The following is a 19605-nucleotide window of genomic DNA, read 5'->3' on the forward strand; positions in this document are numbered from 1 at the left end:
TTTTGTATGTCCAAATATATTAAGATCAGTGAGATTGCTCCAACAATTGCAACTGTATATTGACTGGCAACAATATATTTAAAACCACAAATATTTTTTATTCACAAAATAGCATTGTTGCCCCCCCCCAAAATAAATAAATAAATAAATAAATATTTACGAATACATTTACCCTTTAAAATATTAATCCTGAAAAAAATTATCTTACCGCTGAAAAGTATTAACGTTCAATTGTTGTGTAAAATCTGTGAAATTTTAACGAGTTTTATTTGTAACATGGATTCATTCTTTCTGAAGAAAGCACTCCGTCCGGTACTGTGTTGATTCACTAGAGGGCACTAATCCAAAGCAGCGGATAGTATGGGAACAACTTGCGAGAGGAGGCCATTCACTAGCCTGTTTTAGCTACACACACCTAGCTACTCTTAGCTAGCCGGCGGCTAACCAGCGAGCTAAAGCATCAGTTTGTCTTAATGTCGCCTGTCTTACCAAGTGATGGCAAGAGAACAGTGTTCACAAATCGAAGCTGGTGAGTACTGACCGCTGCTTTAATTCGCGACTAAATATTTTGCATTTACACTGTTTTCAGTTGTGTGCCAGGTAGCGAGCTAATTAACCGAGGGCAGCTGGCTAACGCTAGCTCCGCTCAATAGCTACCTCAGTTAGTACCAAGCTCATTTACTGTTTTTCTTTTCAGAACTCTATTACCTCATTGCCAGATTTCTGCAGTCTGGACCGTGTAAAAAAGCCGCAAAGGTAATACCCTACGATGAACAAAATAGCAAGTCGTACTGGTTAAAAATCGTCTAAATAAGTAGGTTTCTTAGCATCCGTTGCTAACTGTGTCTCTGTTGTTAGATCCTGATCGAGGAGCTGGAGGAGTATGAGGTAGGTTCAGCTGAACCTTTCTGATTTTATTCTCATGTGTGGGTTTCCGTAGTGATGCCCATCTCGACGCTTTTTGGGGCCAGCTTTTTAGTAGTTTTGATCGATGCTAGATAAAGGAGCGCGATTCCCTGCCGGGACGAGCCTCGCAATTTTGTGTCCTCTCTGATATCGTCTCTTTTAACTTTAGTTGGTCCCGCAACGATGGAGTTGGGACGGGAAGAAATACAAACGGAACTTCCAAGATTGGGTGAGTGTGAATAGTTATTATTAACTTTTTAATAATATGGATCTTTTTATTCCGCTTTCGGTTGACAATAACCTTTTCGGGGATGTCAACATTTTAATTCTTTTAACCAACCAAAACGATGTGTTTTCAGCATGTTTGTATTTATTTTAACCTATTTAAGCATCTATATTAGTGCAGGCCTGTTGATAAATAACTATATACAGGCTATGCTATTGTGTGGGCTAGTGGGCGGAGAATGAAGATAAGAGCCGATAGTGATAGGCTGAACTAGATCCAGCGCTGTGTCAATCTTCTTTTGGAGCCAATGATATCGCAGTTGCGTTGGCGAGCGAACCGGAAGAATAGCAAGAAGCTCTTTTGATTCGCTGTAAGCTTTTCTCTCCCTCCTCTTGCGCTACCTCTCCCTCCCGTTCCCTTGATTGTTTTCCAACTATCTGCATGACAAAACCATGCACACATTATAATATCGGCAGCAATAAACAGGAAGAGGAAAATGAAACAGTTGCAGACTACTTATGTGTGATTGCAGAGCTGTTTGGATTGGATCTTTCTTGCCTGTATTGAAAATGACTCAGTTAATGTTATAATCAACTTAAATTACAGGAAGTGTGGCTCGTGTTTTGTTTTGTTTTGTTTTCTCATTTGCAGTGGTAACCAGTGCATTATCAGCATGCAGACCATTTTAAGTTTCACCATGTTTTGTTGTTGGTTATTTAAAAAAAAAAAAGTAGTTTCTTATGTGATCAGTTATCTGATCAATTCAGTGCAGTTGGTTTTTCAGAACTGTGGCATTGTTTAGAGTCCTTTAAATTAACTTATAAGTTTATTTTAGCACCCATAACAATGCAGCTGATGTGATTGTGTGTTGTTGTTTTGTTATTTGTTGTATTAATATGTAATTACCATCGCTGACGTGTGCAGGTGGTGGTGAACCAGCACATTCCTGCAGACTATTTGCTCAGGATTTGCCAGCGGATAGGCCCACTTATAGAAAAGGAGATCCCACCTAGTGTTCCTGGAGTCCAGACACTTCTGGGGCTGGGAAGACAGTCCTTGCTTCGCACCAGCAAAAGTGAGCATATTCCTGTTTTTCTATGATTTTTAAAATGTATTTATTTTGTGCTTTTCATTAGTACCTACTCGGATCAACTCGCCACACCTTTCAGGGTTTTCCATTAGGTCCTAGTACCTGGTACCAGGTACTAAAATAGTACCTACTTGGCCAGGGTTCCAAGCGATCTGAGCAGGTACTAGGTACTATCAGACTGCATGCCACCAATTGGTAGGTTATTAACGTCACCCGAAGAGTCAAGAGAGTGTCTCGTTCATGAAAATCTAAATCGCCATTTTTGAAACCCGGCAACGAGGGAAATGGCTACTAAAACAATGCTGTGGTCCCCGAGTCTGATGAAAAGCCACAGATTGAGCAGCAGCTAAATTGTTGCCATCCACCTTTGTTGTAGTGTTCGTGTTGCATACTAATTATGTCATGGGACGCTCGGACATGTTGCTGTAACAGCTACTACGCACATGAGGTGGTACTCAATTGTAATGGAAAACCAGTCAATCTGAGGCGAGTAAAGAGGCTGTAGTGGAGTATTTTTGGCATTCATTCTTCAACTCACTGTTTTTAACATAGGTTGTAGCCACAAGGTATGTAGTGGCTCAGCTGTTGCTGCACTCCACCGAGGACGTCCACCAGAACCTCCAGTGAGCAATGGAAGTTCTCCTAATGTCGGTGTGTAAACTGTTTTTAAAATTAATTTTTACAGCAATATATCATTTATGCCTTTTATTTCCACTAAGCACTTAGACCAGTGATATTAAGTTTTCTGTGGCAGTGTGTTGCTTCTACTAATTATTCATATGTGTTTCACATCAAGTGTCCATCATGGGTGCTCGCCAGGCCACAGGCACAGGTCGTTTTGGCCAGGTTCTGCCGTCTTCCTCCTACCAACACATGAAGATACACAAACGTATCCTTGGCCACCTTTCTTCAGTCTACTGTGTGGCCTTTGACCGTACCGGTCGTCGAATATTTACGGTGAGTGAGAATTTCTTATTATTTCACCATCCCTGTCTATTTTATTTTAGCGGTTGTTCTTCCAGTTGTCGTGCTACATCTAAGGTAACTACTGAACTCTTCCAAAACACAACATGGAGCTTCAGCCGAAGGTGGTTTCCAGTGGAGCTGTCTTATTAATTTGTCGCTGTCGGATTGGTTTTTAGGGTTCTGATGATTGCCTGGTAAAAATCTGGGCCACAGATGATGGCCGGCTCCTGGCAACACTCCGCGGCCATTCAGCGGAGATCTGTGACATGGCTGTCAACCACGAGAACAGCCTCATTGCCTCTGCCAGCTGTGACAAAGTCATCAGAGTGTGGTGCCTACGCGCCTGTGCGCCCATCACTGTGCTGCAGGCTCATGCTGCGTCTATCACATCCATACAGGTGATACTTAAAAGAAAGTGCAGAGTCCTTTTACAACATTTGAAGTATCAAATAAAACTAAAAACTTGACTACATCATACAGGAATTAAATGTTTGAAAGCAAATTCATCTACTAAATGCTTTCATCTTATCTTGATCACTTTAATCCTGCGCCTGCTGCTGGCTTGTTATGTGAAGTGCTGCACAGTCCTTCCCTGTGACTAACCAACACCAACTTTCTTTCTCTCCCTCCTCCCAGTTTTGCCCAGCAGCCAGAGGAACAACTCGGTACCTGGCATCAACTGGTGCAGATGGCATGGTGTGTTTCTGGAAGTGGCACTCGCTCACCATGAAATTTAAGTAAGTACAGAGGCGTCTAATGTAACATGCTTAGCATTGGTGGTTTTCATGAAGATAACCACAGGTTCTGTTTTTTGTTTTGTTTTGTTTGTTTGTTTTCCCTTCCCCTCAGTGATCAGCCAGTCAAGTTTATGGAGCGTTCACGGCCGGGGGTGCAAGTCTCCACTTCATCTTTCAGCAGTGGTAAGTGTATCTCCATGCCAGGGAACATTTTGTTGTTACATGATCTCAGCTGCTGTGATTAGCAGAGCAAACACAGATCAGTTAATAACTGCACAAGTCTTATTTTTTTATTTTTTACTTTTGTGACTCCTGTTAAAAATCAATTCCATCTCTTATTTTAGGTAAACTTTTGCTGCTTTTAAGATATTAACTTAAACAGGCCAAACTTTCACACATACATATAAGAGAATTGAGTGACATAATAAGTGCTGCCCACAGTTTAAAAAAATAGGGTAGTGTGTTTGCAAAATTAAAATCATTTCATCATTTGAAATGGTTATAAGTTAACTAATATACGGTATGGCAGAACACTGAGGGTCATTGTTGTAGACTGAATGTGTTCTTCTGATAATAGGTGGCATGTTCATGGCTACTGGAGGCACTGATCATATGATCAGGGTCTACTATCTTGGTGCTGAGTCTCCTATGAAGGTTTCTGAGATGGATGCTCACACGGTAAGAAACAGCATCCAGTCGCTACATTCTTCTTGGTCCGCTTTGTTGTGCTTTTTAAGGTTTGTTTACACAACTTGTATTTTTTCCTACTTTTTGTGCTTTTAGGATAAAGTCGTGGTCGTCCAGTTCAGCAATAACAGTGACAGGTGAGTGTGTTTGCTCAAATCTGCACGGACTTCAAATATTTTTAGTGTGTTTTACAAGTGTGTGAAGAATAACTGTGTATGTGTGTCCAGCCTAAGGTTCGTGAGCGGCAGTCGCGACGGCACGGTGAAGATTTGGCATTACCAGCAGCAGGAGTGGAAGAGCACCACTTTAGACATGGCTGCAAGGCTTCCAGGGTAAGAGAGGGAAGACTCGTAGTGTTTAGTGATGGCGCTTCCACCGCTATCATTTTTCACGTCTGATGGGATGTTCTTTTTAGGAGCACTGCCGCCACAGGGGACGACAAAGCTAAGCTGGTGGTGACTATGGTTGCCTGGGACCGCACTGACAGCACCGTAATCACAGCGGTGTCAAACTACCTGCTCAAAGTGTGGAGCACATCCACTGGACAGCTGCTGCACATTTTGTCTGTGAGTAGCTGAAGCCGACATTATCTGCAGTTCATTCGGTGTAAAATGGCAAATTGGCCTGCTTGATTGTCTGTGCTGTGTCTCTGTTCAAGGGTCATGACGACGAGGTGTTTGTGCTGGAGGCTCATCCATTTGACTCCCGCATCATGTTATCTGCCGGCCACGATGGCAACATTTACATCTGGGACCTAACCAAAGGAGTCAAGATCCGCAATTTCTTCAACATGGTAACCGATCCACAGCGAGCATCACCTACCAGCAATGTTTTGTTTTTCACCAGCTTTAAGTTCAATTTTAAATGTTTGTTTGCAGATTGAGGGCCAAGGCCACGGTGCTATTTATGACTGCAAGTTCTCAGCAGATGGGCAGCATTTTGCCTGCACTGACTCACACGGCCATTTGCTCATCTTTGGTTTTGGCTGCAGCAGACCATATGAAAAGGTAACTGCTAGCTGAATCTTGTTTACCCAAAATAATCACCCCTATCATTTCCTCACTTTTAAAGGAACATTTAGAATAAATATTTGGACAGCACGGTGGATTTGTGATTACACATTTTGTTCTTTAATCATAAGAATCGGTGTCACCCTTTGGCGGCGCGCTGTTCTTGCTCCCCTCCAGATTCCTGACCAGATGTTCTTCCACACGGACTATCGCCCTCTTATCCGTGACTCTAATAACTACGTCCTGGATGAGCAGACGCAACAGGCGCCACACCTCATGCCTCCACCCTTCCTTGTGGATGTCGACGGGAATCCTCATCCTCCTCACTACCAGCGCCTGGTGCCTGGACGGGAGAACTGCAAGGAAGAGCAGCTAATACCTCAGATGGGATACATGGCTAACAGTAAGCACAGATTCACAGGTGAAAATTCAGAAGAAGTGACAGATGGTGTTTGATGCTTGATTTCTCTTTGCTTTACTTAGATGATGGAGAGTTGGTTGAGCAGGTTCTTGGCCAGCAAACGGCAGAAAATGGAGAAAGCCCGTTGGACAATCTCATCAGACAGTTGCAGAATGAACAAGATGAGCGGCAGAATGCAGAGCGGCAGGCAGAAGGGGAAGAAGGTGTGTTTTTTACTCAACTTTATTTAAGTGTCTTTTGTCCTGTGTCCCACCCCTCTCCAAGAACCGGGCGCAGCAGATGGGCGCCCTTCCCTGAGCCTGATTCTGCTGAAGGTTTCTTCCTGTTAAAAGGAAGAAACCTTTTAACAGGAAGTGGTCGCCTGATTTTGGGGGTTTTCTCTCCAATATTGCAGGGGCTTTACCGTCCAATATAAAGCGCCTTGAGAGAGGACGCTTGTTTTTATTTGGTGGTATGTAAAAAAACTTTACCTAAATTGAAATGAAGAGAACATTGTTGGCTCTTTCTCAGTGGCTGAGGTTAAACTTGTGAAATTCTGCTTTTTTTGCAAAACTCTGAACATAAACATTTTTTGTCAAGTTCTTTCAAAAGTGTCCCCAGTAACCTGTAATTATATTTAGAAGAAAACAAATATAATCTTGTTTTCAGCTGGTGAAGGCGCAGAGGCGGTGCCCTCCTCTCCAGTTGTTGCACCTCGCAGAAGTGGGCAGGTGGATGGGGTGTGGCAAATGCAGCATAACGCCCTTCCCAGTCAGGTGGCCACCGAGAGGGACCTGCTGGCCTGGAGCCGCAGAGTGGTGGTCAATGAAGTGCCGCAGGGGATATTCAGGTGAGGAAGATGAAGAGAATTAGATTAGTTTTAAGGGGATTGCATAAAAAGATTGGATTTTAAAGCAAGGAGATCTTTTTTTTAAATAGGATTTTTAAATTCATAATACTTTTTTAAATGTATTTTTAAGAGTTTCAGAGGAGTGCAGACAAGCCAAAGGTGACATTGAATGTTCTCTATACAACGCTGAGAGGAAGAAGAAACCAGTAACCTGTGCACCTAAGGTACACTTTTTTTCTGCATCACTATTGTTACGTCAGAAATCCCACATGTGTTAATTCATTTCTGATCTTTTGGGTTTCGTAGAGCGATCTGTTGTCTTCACGCCTGCGTTCCCTGCGGCCCACGAAGAAAACTCATAAGCGCCATGCCTATCAAACCCGGTCAGCTCAAATCCGGCGTCCTGGGACCAGGAGTAGAAATCCCAGCAACCGACGTACCTCTAACAGCCAGATGGACTCGGAGAGTGATGGAGAAGTATGATTCACCTTGTTCTGCTTGATATTTAAAGTTACCTTGGTATAGAGTCACTTAGTAAACAGGGATAAAATCAGAAACAAGCTCTAACTATTAGCAGTCATTCATGTTATACTAAAGGTGTTGGATGTATTTTTGTTAGCAAGCAGAAGAACAGGTGGAGCAAACCGATGCATCTTCAGATGGTGATGCTCGGTGGCAGAGTGAAAGCAGCTCGAGGTAAATAAACACACTGATCGAGCAGAATTTTCAAAATATAGTCCGATCACCCGCCTGACGGTACCCCGCTTTGATTCTCAGTGATTCCTCCAGTGAATATTCTGATTGGACAGCGGATGCTGGGATCAATTTGCAGCCGCCAAAGCGACCTACTAGGAGACCTGTACAGCCTCCAGATTACAGCAGCTCTGAGGAAGAAGAAGGAGATAACGAAGCCAAGGAGGCTAGGACGAGAGAAAAAGAGAAGAGGAAGAAGAAGTCTAAGGAGACCAAACAAGTGAGCCAACACCTGCAGCTGCAGTATTCACAGTAAAAGCACATCAGTGCGTTTGCTAGTTGTCACACAACATGGCAGGAGTATGTAATTTAACATGTAATAAATCATATACACTCAGAAACCCACATCCTCTCTGGGTGGACTTGATGCGGAGGAGTGGCTGCCGCCATCTTGGATTATGGAGACTGTCCCCCGCCGCTCTCCTTTTGTTCCACAAATGGGAGATGAAGTAAGGACTGGCGCTCCTAATATCAAACAGGAAATACATGTTACATCACACTTTTTAAAACCATGATTCTCCTGTCCTCCTCCAGCTCATCTACTTCAAACAGGGCCATCAGGCTTACGTCCGGGCTGTTCGCAGAGCTAAGGCTTACAGCATCAACCCTCAGAAGCAGCCGTGGAACAGACTCAACCTCAGGGTATGGCACAGTTTTATATAATAGCAAATGCTGTGTATCGGCCCCGGCGTGCACCATTAGTGCCCAGGCTGTTTGGAGAGTCTGAAAACGACAGCCAATTTTTGTAACCACCTGAAAGCGGCAACCCGGTGGTCTCACCCACTTTGCACTGCAGTTAGACATGAGCAAAAATTGGCAAACCTCTAAGCTCTCTGCAGAGTCCCCCTTCAACCCTGCTAGTTCACCACAATCTGCTGCTGTTTTTGAAAATGAAAACAACTTGAAACACAATCTACAGAATGCCACAGTAATCCTTCCTTACAGGAGTTTGTCCAGCTGCATTGACCTCCTTTTCTCTTCTTCCACCTCAGGATCAGGAATCTGTGAAAGTGGTTGGAATTAAGTATGAAGTGGGACCTCCTACCCTCTGCTGCCTAAAAGTGGCGTTCTTGGACCCAGTCTCAGGGAAAATGACCAATGAGTCTTTCTCCTTAAAGTGAGCATGAGCAATACTTACATATTCAATGTAATAAATGACCGTGACCACATGTATTTGACCACCTTGTCATTCCCACACACCCCAGGTATCATGACATGCCTGATGTCATTGATTTTCTGGTACTGCAGCAGTTTTACAACGAGGCTAAAGAGCACAACTGGCAACCTGGTTAGTCACTCCCTAGCAGTCTCCTTCCTGTATTTACTGCTCACGTTAAATTTTAAGGACTGTCCGTCACATCCGTTTGATCCTCTGTTCAGGCATGAGGTTCCGCAGCATCATTGACGACGCCTGGTGGTTTGGCTCTGTGGAGGATCAAGAGCCCCTGCAGCCGGAGTATCCCGACAGCCTGTTTCAGTGCTACGCAGTAAAGTACGTCTGTGTGTGAGCAGAGCTCGCTGTAATTTTTTAATTTATTTTTTGCTGGCTTCATGTCACCTTCTCCAGAGTAAAATCAGATAAGCATCTCTAATCTCATACGCAGCATGATCTAGTGGCATATTATCACATTTGTTTCATCAGATGGGATAACGGTGAGCGGGAGAAAATGAGTCCCTGGGATATGGAGCCTATTCCTGAGGAAGGTCAGTAATATTTATTGAAATGTGTGTATTATTTTGAAATATGTCGCTCTATTACAGAAGATAAAAGACGCAGAAAAAAGTCAAACATAATTGTACCCAATAAAAGTGAAATACTGCATATTATGGCATTTCTATTGAAAAGAAACACATTTGATCTCATTCATCTAACAGCGGGGTTGGAACCCACAACAAAAACATGTCTGCCATTAATTTCCGTGTCCTTGTTGGAATAACCATAGAAATGACAGGGAGACATTATACACACACTGTTGAGTTGCATGTAAATAATGCCACCACCCACCTACACTCTTTACATATTGTTTCCTGCAGTCATTTGTTTTCTGTAGTTTGTTATTAGGAGCCAAGGCAGTTTTAACAGGTGGCGATCTAGACCATACCTGAAAATTTGAAACCTCCCCAAAGTCCTTTTCAAATAACATCATACTGACATCAAGTAGTTCATTCTGAATGACAGGCTCGTATAAATGGAAATTTTTACATTGCTTGTATTTCTTCTCGGTCAGCACCTCGGTCAGCACAGATTTATTATCCCATTTTCTCTCAGTAGCAAAATGGTAACATTAAAAAAAAAATCTCTTGTCACTGTAACACTGTTTGTGTTTTTATTGCACTCTGTTCTATTAATTTTAACCCAGAGAATTCTTTATAGCCTGCAGTGTAACTTTTAACAACCAAAAGAAAAGTATTTTACTTCTCTTTTTTTTTCATGGTGACTAACTGCTGTTTAATATTCTGACACTTTTGTGGCTCCATCAGCTGCTTTGCCAGAGCAGGTTGGTGATGGTGTGGAGGTGGCAGAAGAGGAGCTGAAAGCTCTACTCTATGAGCCTCAGGAAGGTGAATGGGGGGCTCATACACGAGATGAAGAATGTGAGCGAGTCATTCATGGCATCGATCAGCTTCTGACACTGGGTATGCCTCCCAAAAGGATTGATTGAAGCTTTGCGGTAAAGTACAATCTGACCTTGTTTTCCTGACCTTTGCTAGGTTTGATTTTATTTGTGTTTGTTCCCCAGATGTAGCCAAGGCATTCGCAGTACCGGTAAATTTGCAGGACTACCCTCTGTACTGCACCGTAGTGGCTTACCCCACTGACCTCAGCACCATCCGCAAGCGTCTGGAGAATCGCTTTTACAGGTGAAGCAGCATGCACTCATAAACCTTCTCTATGAATTCAAAGTCCTGGTGTGTTAACGGCTGAGTTTCAAGCACTGATGCCTTCCTCTGCTGCAGGCGGATCTCTGCGTTAATGTGGGAGGTGCGTTACATTGAACACAATGCCCGCACTTTCAATGAACCTCAAAGCCCCATTGTAGCAGCTGCCAAGGTGGTGACTGATGTTCTCCTTCACTATATCGGGTAAGACTTGACAGAGTTTCTACTGTGTTAAATTCACCGATGCTTTAATAGTGGAGTGACCATGATGAAAACGCACGTTTCTGATGCCTTGATCCCGCTGCCTCATTCAGGGATCAAAGTTGCATCGACATCTTGGATCTGTATCGTAAACTGAAGTCTGAAGTCAGCAGTGAAGCTGAGGTGGGTGTGGCACAAGTGTTTCTGTGTTTGTGTGGTTTGTATTATTAGACTGACTATAGGGTTCCTGCAGATCACTGAAAAACTCAGCAGAAAGGAAAATTAGGTCTTTAATGTTTCATGTTTTCTACAAAATTACCTCCAGCATTACATTTGCAGAGGATGTGTTAAAGACTGTCAGTTAAACTTGATTTTGCAAATCAGTTTTTGAAGTTGTTGCATTTGTTGAATAATGTTGTCCATTTGTCATCTGGCACATTTAGTTATTTTAGGATGTAGTGATTTGAACCATTGTGCTAGAGATTAGCTTAGGAAGCTAACTGTATTTGTTATCCAGTAATCCATTAATGACCTGATGTAGACATTGCCTTTGTTTGTTGCTTGGTTTAGAAATGAAAAGGAAACATAGGCTATCCCAGCTGGAGATCACTGCATCCCATTCACATGTCCTAAAAAGCAAATGGAAACATGGATTTTTATGTGTTTTTTTTGCAGGTTGACTTGGACGTAGATTCAGACACTCCAGGAACATCTACAGGACACCGGGTAAGGCAGCAGTAGATATTTGACAGGATTTTTAACCCCCCAGCTGTTGTCCCAGTCTCATTGACTCATTTTGTCTCTGCCAGGGAGGCACTGCAAATTCTAAGAAGCGTGGTGTGGTTCTGGATCCGAAAGCCTGGCGAGGTCAATGTCGAGAGCTGTTGCGTCGAATGACAGCTTCCATGGATTCAGAACCTTTCAGGCAGCCCGTGGATCTCTTTGAATATCCGGTAAAACAATCAGGATAAACCTCCATTTGAAATAAGACCACACATGCCAGACACCTCTTACAGCTTAAAGTAGCATTTGCAGTACATGCTGCAAGTGTAAAACTAGAAGTTGCATTCAGGTGAATCGCTGTTCTTCAGCATTGCTGCTCTTTTTTTCGTTCAGGACTATCGAGACATCATTGACACTCCCATGGATCTGGGTACAGTGTCAGAGACACTGGCAGTAGGAAACTATGAAAATCCGATGGAGTTTGCCAAAGACATCCGCCTCATTTTCAGCAACTCTAAAGCATACACTCCTAACAAGAAGTCACAGGTGAGTAGCTCACCGAGAAATAAAAACATTCTGTAAAAATGCTGTTGCTATAGATGCAGTCTGAGAAAGCTTCGGTTTAGCATTTACGTATCGCGTTCTTTTATTTCTAGATCTATACCATGACCCTCAGCTTGTCAGCCTTCTTTGAAAAACACATCATCTCCATCATTTCTGACTACAAGTCTGCCATTCAGAACGAACGGCGGGCTCGTCAACATCTCACTTACAGGAACAGATTGCACAACGGAGGCAGCTCGCCACCTAATAGTCCATCCCACAGGTACTCTGCCACATTCACAAACCTAGACGCACCGTGTTATCAGATGATATTTTTCACTCGGGCCCATCAAAGTGTCTGCAGCCTCTGAAAGCATCTCAGAAGTTCCGTACTGAAATAAAGAAATGTTTTCTCTTTAATATCATTTCAAGGTGTCGTGGTTGGAAAAACTATTCCAGAAACTGCTGAAAGTTGCAGCCACCCTGTCGTTGTTTATATTTATTATTGTGTTGTTAACAATAATTCTTAACTGTTGCTTCTTTCTTGTCCCCCTCTTCTGCCCAGCTCAAAAGGAAAGCACAAGTCAGGGAAGGCGTCAAAGCCAAAAAAATCCCAGACCTCAACAAAGAATCGTTCTCAGAGATCACATAAAGGTACGTCGGCACTGTTGTGGCTTTCTGTGCTTTATAGATCCATCTGCTGCGTAGACTCGTGCAGTGAACTGCTCTTAGAGTTGGTAAAGTGATAGCTATTACTCTTCAAAAACCAGAATGACCTCAGTTTGATTTTAATCCAATGAAAAGCTGCAGAGGTTGTTTGTTTCCTGTGAATCAAAGCGTAACATCAGTGTCATTTTCCCTTTTTTCAGCTTTTACAGTACTTACAGATGGCTCACTAAAAGTGTCAATAAAGACTTTTATTTAAACAACTTATTATGTAGTAGCACAGGCGGTATGACTGAACATTTATATACCAATATTTTAGAAGCCTTGCAGTTTCATGACATATCACCTTTAAAAAAAAAATAATAATAACACAAATTTTTTTCATAATTGTGTCTTCACATATCTTTACAGTGACTCGTTCTTCAGGACTGGATAGAATGTAGAAACATAAATGTCTTGATAAACTAAAAATGACACAACTGAAACAAAAAATAATCTTTCAACAAAACTGGCATGTGTGGAACAAGGAGCTGCCTGTTCCACTCTGAGGTCACATGTAATGACACTGAAGTCAATATAAGGCTTCTTACTGTTGATGCTTCCTGCAGCAGAGCTGGGAAGTGCAGCTTTGAAACAAACTCTGTTTGCGCTTTTCCTTCCAAACTTTGTGGCACAAATTATTCATTTGGAAAGACGTCAGTTAGTGTTGAGTAACACATTAAGCAAAAGTTGATGTGACGCAAAAAGCAATTCTCTCCTTTCTCTTTTTTCTTCTTCTTTTTTCCCCAAGGCCAAAAATGCTCCAAACAGCAGATTCTGCCCTCTTTTCTTTATCCGGCATCACTTTTTACTGTTGTTGGAAGTGGTGACTGTTTGCTGTTAGTTATGCTATGCTAAAAACAATTTCTGTTTCTGCTAGAATGTTTGTTTCCCGCAATTAAGAGAGTTAAAAATTGTCATTTTAAATCAAATTCTGCATCATAAAATTGTAACGATTAATACAGGCACATCTCAACAGAGGTAACACGTGACACAGCGCAAGAAAAGCTGACCAAAGGTGCATATCGAGAATCCCGTCTTTTAGAAATGTCTGGAAAATTTAGTTTATTGAACAAACTGCAAATAAACAAATAAACAGTGAGTGGTTCTGCCCCGAATCTTAGTCTTAGCAAACATCAACTGTGAGGGGAAAGCCCTGCTCAGCACGGCCATGCAAGCCTAGAGGTGTCAGTCAGCCAATAAAATCTCCCGCCTGAGTGATGCAGGCGACTTTTCCCACCTTTAGCATGTGGTGGTGACGCTGTGTGGACACTGATCAATCCAAGGTTTTAGTTTTAGGAACATGCTACAAGCGAGTATTTATCTATTTATATCGTCACTAAAGCTGTAGTTCAAAAAACAGACACAGTTTGACATCAGCAGGTCAGCAAATCATGGAAAATAAACCAGGATGGAAGAATTAATTAAATATCCGTGTTAATCAAGGAGTTTTGAAAGCTTGGGGACATGAAAAAAGGAAAATATGAAAACGCTACCAAACAAAAGACAAAAAAATCAGTTTTCAGAGAAACGGTAGGAATGGCAAACAAAAGTATAATTTCCCACTTATGAAACAGGCCACCATTTCAATTTGTCCATTTGGCTCTACTTTGTTTAGTGTTAGTTAGGTAATATCGAGGTTGGCATCCCAACAAGATGGTGAATATAACAAACGACATTCAGGCTCTCTGCATTATTTTTGGTGGTGTTGTGTTTACCTGACTTAAATACATTCACCCCTGCTAAAAGCTTCTAGTACCTTCTAATGTGATTAGTTGCTTCTGTACTCTCAGCTTTTCTGATGGGTAATTGCATTGTCTTTTTTTTTTCTTTAGCTCAGCAAAGCAGTAGTGTAGCAGAGGAAGAGGACGTCCAGCCTTCTTCCCCAACTTCAGGGACGAGTGTCAGGAGCAGAAATCAAGGACCACATCGGGTGACCCGCAGCCAAGCAACTCCCGTGAAGAAATCAGGTATTGCAAAGCAGTAACTAAAAAGCATGCACGTTTTCCCTTTTCAGTGTTCCTGCCAAGTTACGGTGCAGAAATGACCCGCCGCCCTCTCGTTTTCCATCAGGTCACCAGAATAACTTGCACCTAAGTAACGGCTCCAGACAGCGGCACTTGCGAGAAACGTCACAGTCCGACGATGAAGAGGAGGCGTCAGGATCCAACAGCTCCTCGTTGGAGTCGTCCTCCACCTCGTCGTCATCCTCCTCCTCCTCCTCCTCCTCATCGTCTGACAGCGACAACAGCTCTGACTCTGAGGTGGAAAAGTACGTGGAGGGAGGAGGAGATCATGACTACAGCAAAGCCCCCTGCCTGTCTGTACGCCTCTCAGCTAAGGGTAAGGTGGCAGCCTCAGGAAAGAGGAGACACAAAGGAGGAGAGGACACAGAGGCACAGGGACCTAAACGAGCACGACTGCAGCTTAAGGTAGAGGAGCAGGAGGATGAGGAGGAGGAGGAAGAGGAGGAGGAAGAGGCAGAGGAGGACGAGGAAGAAGAAGAGGAGGAGGAAGAAGAGGAAGAAGAAGAAGAAGAGAAGGAGCAACAGCAACAGGTGGATGTAAAACATAAGGAGGAAGAAGATGATGAGGAGGAGGAGGAGGAAGAAGAAGAAGAAGAAGAGGAGGAGGAAGAAGAAGAAGAAGAAGAGGAGGAGCCAGAGGAGGATGATAACAACTCTGAGGTGCAGACACGGGCAGCAGCAGCTAGCAGTCAGAGAGGCAGCCAGTGTAAGTCTCGGCGGGTCAACACACGAAACCAGGGCCGCAGGACAGTTCGATACAGAGACGACTCGGAGGATGAAGGCCATGGGTCGAAAGACGACCCTCTAAACCTGGGCATGTCGCGCTCAGGACGGGTACGCCGCATGACTGAGAAAGCCCGTGTCAGCCACCTTATGGGCTGGAGTCACTGACACGTCGCCCCTCCCCCATCCCCTTGTTTCCAAACCTCAATGAAAGAACTGTAAAACATGAGTAACACATCAGGGATTATTCTTTTTCTTTTTATACAAATTTGTGTGTGTGTATATATAATATATAAATATGATTTCTCTTTTTATCTAAAGACTGATTATGACTCTCAAACTGATAGCCGGTGCTCATAAAATGTTGCCACGGATTTTTTTTTTTTTCCTTCCCTGGTCAACAGAGCTTCTGTTCAACACGGACCCTCTCCAACTGGATTATCTCACCTCGGCCTTACTGCTTCTCTGGAAGAGCCCTTACGACATGGCTCTGGTCTTCTTCCTCCTCATCCTGTGGTTTCACGTCCAGAACTTTAAACACTATATAAAGTCCCCTTCTTCCCTCCAGCAACCTTTCTTGCTCCTGGTCACCAAAGAAGGATGTGGAGATGCCAAAAAAATGGTGCTCATATAGATATCTGTAGTTTTGTTTTGTTTAATTTTATTTCTTTTTCACTGAGTAAATCAGCAAAACTGTTGCGGTAGTGGTCACAGCCACAGGTGCAGAATCACTTAAGGTATCTGATGTCAACTTTTCTTGTTTGCAGCGCAGACATCCATCTGGTTGTGCTCTCCTCAACTGAGGACTAGCAATATTAGGAAGAAGTGGGTGAAATAAAATGGCAACACGTTCTTATCCCAGGGCATAAAATACTGTTGTCGTTCTTGGCTTTGTACAGATGTTGTCTTGAGACTGGGTTATGTCACATTTGGGTGCTTCATTGTATTTCACTTTTTCTTTCAATTTTTACTTGTTGGTGAGATTTGAACACCAAAAACTGCTTGGTTAGGAAAAAGATTGTTGTTTACACCTGCTTGTTGAAGAAGAAAAGTTTACCTGCTGTGTTTAAATGCGACTCCAAGCGGACCATAAGACCCAAACTGTTTTGTATTTGAGTGGTAGACTGGTTTCCATAACCCAGTACATCACTACACTGTCTCCACCTCTTTGCATTTCTTTGAGACACTGGTGGTTTTGACACAACAGCAGTATTTGACGCCCTGGGAGCAGACGGAGAATAGATTACCATAGTAATATCCCTTTCAATGTCCTTGGTCTGTGAATGTGAAAGGAAATGTCTTTCCCCAGCTTCTTCTCTCTCGGGTCGTCTCTTCAGCACTGTTATTTAGATAGACTTGGGTGCTGTTTTTAAAGGGTACAAGTGGTGCATTCTTTCTTTCGGGGGTAACAAAGCCACTGTTTTTAGTGCTGTTGTACTCTGAGTGATCAGACCTGCAAATATTCATGGTTATTTCCGCAGCTCCTTCTCTACCCAGCCTGTGCAAAAGCAAAGGAATCCCCTGGCCAGCTCGCTTCCACAGAAATATTTATTTTTCCATTGCATTATACTCGGGTTACTTTATCTATTTCATACTTTATTAGTGATGAGGAAAAAAGAAATATTTGCACATTTATCTCCTCCATGTGGCAGCTGAGTAATAAAGATATTAGAGAAATAAGATGAAACCTCATTTTTGTGTAAGAATGTTTGAACTGTGCCGGCGGCACTTTCGATTCAGTCTTTTTTTTCCCCCCTTTTCTTTTTTTTTTAAGTTTATATAAATATAAGTAGAAATCTTTTTCAACCTGTGCATGATTAAACTGAAGGTCTCCTCTGATTGCGCTTTCTTCTGGTTAACAGCAGAAGTATCATCCATGGATCACCGTTTCTTCTCTTTGTAGCCTGATGGGTTTCAAACTTTGATAGTAGATCAACTGCACACATGATGGCTTTCTCCATCACACTATATAATCACTGTCTCCCCTCCCAATAACCTGTGATTACTGATTGATCTGAAATCTCAATACAGCGGTGTGGCCCCTGGCAGAATGGATGTGTTCTTTCTGTTGCGTGAATATTGTTTACCGTGACTCTTGTCCTGCAAGAGAAGGTGAAGAGATGACCTACATTCTCATATCAACACTGGATGCTATGATTCAGACACACCTTCTCACCCCTCCGTGTGTCACAGAGAGAGGCAGGCCTCCGAAGTTATTGTAAAGCTCGGTTAGTGACAGATTGTCAGAAACTAAACAAATCGGCGTCTAAAATCGGGTGTGCTGAGCAGCAGCATTAACTGGTGTCTTGGAATTCCTATGGCTCAGTGTGGGAAGACTATTCTTATTTTGATACAGTATTTTCATACAGTAGACGACGCTTAGTCTTGCCTCAAAGCATCAGATTAGTCGACAAAGACAACGTTCTCCCATAGGTTGAATAAGCTTAATGTGTTTTTTTTATAATGTTTTAATTGTGTTTTTTTAAATAAAACAGAAAATGAACTTCTCTTAGAATTTTGTCCCCCCTTTTTTTTTCTTTTAGAAAATTTTCCATGTCTGATATCTGTCCACGCTAAGCCTGCATAAGCTTGAAGGGCTACTCGCCCAACACAGAGACTGAGTCATCAGTTGTCTTTGTAATGGGTCGTAAACAGCCACCGAAGGCAGAGATTCAAGAGTTTCTGAACACTGGGGCTGCTGACTGTGATGGTAGGCAGTCATAAACCTCACTGTACCATTTGCAACTGCCTAACTGCATTAATGCACTGAAAGCTGGGGTGAGTCAGACAAGGAACAAACAAGGTTGAGCTATGACGCACCGTGCTCCACCACACCTAGAAACTGCAGTGATGCTGGAGGATCGTACGAGTTCTAACTATTCGGTGCATAAAGAGATAAAGGTCATTTTTAGTGGGGTAAGTGTGCCGCATAGCTCAAAAAAAAAAAGAAAAGGTGACTTGTTGTATAAAACACCTTCATTCTATATCTAAATCTTAAATTGCTAAATCCTCAAATGCTTATATCAAGTGATTAAAATCTGATTAAAGGCTTTTTCTTTGAAAACTACAGCTGCTGGGTGAGTGCGGCACACGGCAGGAAAAGAGTGTGGTGGCCAGTTTTGTGTCTTCAGCATTAATAAGGTAATGATTAGAAATACATCCTTTAAAATGCAGCATTATACAACTGAAGGTGGTCTTACCAAAATACTGTGAAAATTGGTAATGTGCTCCTGGAAAAGTATGAATTATTCATATAAAACCTAAATCCTATAGACACACCCATCAGCTCTCACAAGACTGATTATAGGTCCTCGTCTTAATAATGTGCCAAAACATAACCTAGAGTAAGGATGTAGCATCCCTCAGGACATTTTTCTAATTATATGATCCATCCACCCTTTTTCTTAACCACGTTTATGCAGATTAAAGTTGTGTGGGGGCTGAAGCCTAACCCAAATGTCATTGGGCAAATGAGATGAGTCCTGGGATGGGTTGCCATTCAATTTAGAATCACCAGTAGACCTCACATGCAGAAGATCCATAGAGTAGTGGTTTACACATTTTACTAACAAAGGAAAGTTACAATTCCTGGAGGAATCTGAGTATCCGGCGTAAAAATCTGCCCAATCAAACATGTGGAGTTACCACTGTGGCATCCCCTGGTGAATAAGGGGGCAGCTGAAAGTAGCTGCATAGTTGACCTGATGGAAAACCCAAACTCCACACAGAAAGACCACAGCCAGCTGGTGGATTTGAACCCAGGACCTTCACCACCATACACCACTCTGCCTAATTATAGTTAGAATATAATTATTCTAAATGTGGCACAAAAAGTAAGGACAGTGTGGGTTTTTTGCATTTCTTTGTTGTAACAATGCTTCTTGGCAAGAAATCTTACACCACTGGAAGGTTTATTTCCCCTTAAATGGTGGCACATTTGTAAGGAAAATGCATTTGTGGGTTGAGCAGCAGAGTTGAGCAGCAGAGGCTGCGCTGAAGAAAAACATATTCTGCTATTGACACTTGTTTGGTGCTGTTTATTGGATTGAATGATTGAAGTCTAAAGAAACTAGACATATCGGCAATTTAAAAATGTATTCATTTAACAACAGGGGCCTTGGCATGTAGAGCCACAACAGCCTGGCACAGCCTGGCACCTCCCCGTCATGCTGGTCAAC

General features: G+C 42.6%; 1 protein-coding gene across 1 annotated transcript; it reads left to right on the forward strand.

The window, feature by feature from the left end:
* The first annotated feature begins 223 nt into the window (after nt 1-223).
* brwd3 (bromodomain and WD repeat domain containing 3) lies at nt 224-17939 on the forward strand. The gene is made up of 40 exons (XM_039618475.1): nt 224-529; nt 698-756; nt 859-888; nt 1076-1135; nt 2057-2207; nt 2775-2873; nt 3019-3179; nt 3365-3586; nt 3825-3925; nt 4038-4108; nt 4503-4603; nt 4709-4749; nt 4840-4944; nt 5028-5178; nt 5271-5405; nt 5491-5619; nt 5800-6025; nt 6106-6246; nt 6692-6872; nt 7003-7096; nt 7179-7349; nt 7492-7568; nt 7650-7845; nt 7964-8074; nt 8160-8267; nt 8618-8742; nt 8831-8913; nt 9006-9117; nt 9268-9329; nt 10107-10262; nt 10367-10487; nt 10584-10709; nt 10820-10889; nt 11382-11432; nt 11516-11659; nt 11823-11975; nt 12086-12255; nt 12538-12626; nt 14513-14647; nt 14751-17939. Exons 1-40 carry the CDS (start codon nt 496-498, stop codon nt 15593-15595), a joined length of 5397 nt encoding a protein of 1798 aa, XP_039474409.1. The 5' UTR covers nt 224-495; the 3' UTR covers nt 15596-17939.
* The last annotated feature ends 1666 nt before the right edge of the window (nt 17940-19605 follow it).

This window comes from Oreochromis aureus, linkage group 10 (assembly GCF_013358895.1).
Source record: "Oreochromis aureus strain Israel breed Guangdong linkage group 10, ZZ_aureus, whole genome shotgun sequence".
Taxonomy (NCBI): Eukaryota; Metazoa; Chordata; class Actinopteri; order Cichliformes; family Cichlidae; genus Oreochromis; species Oreochromis aureus.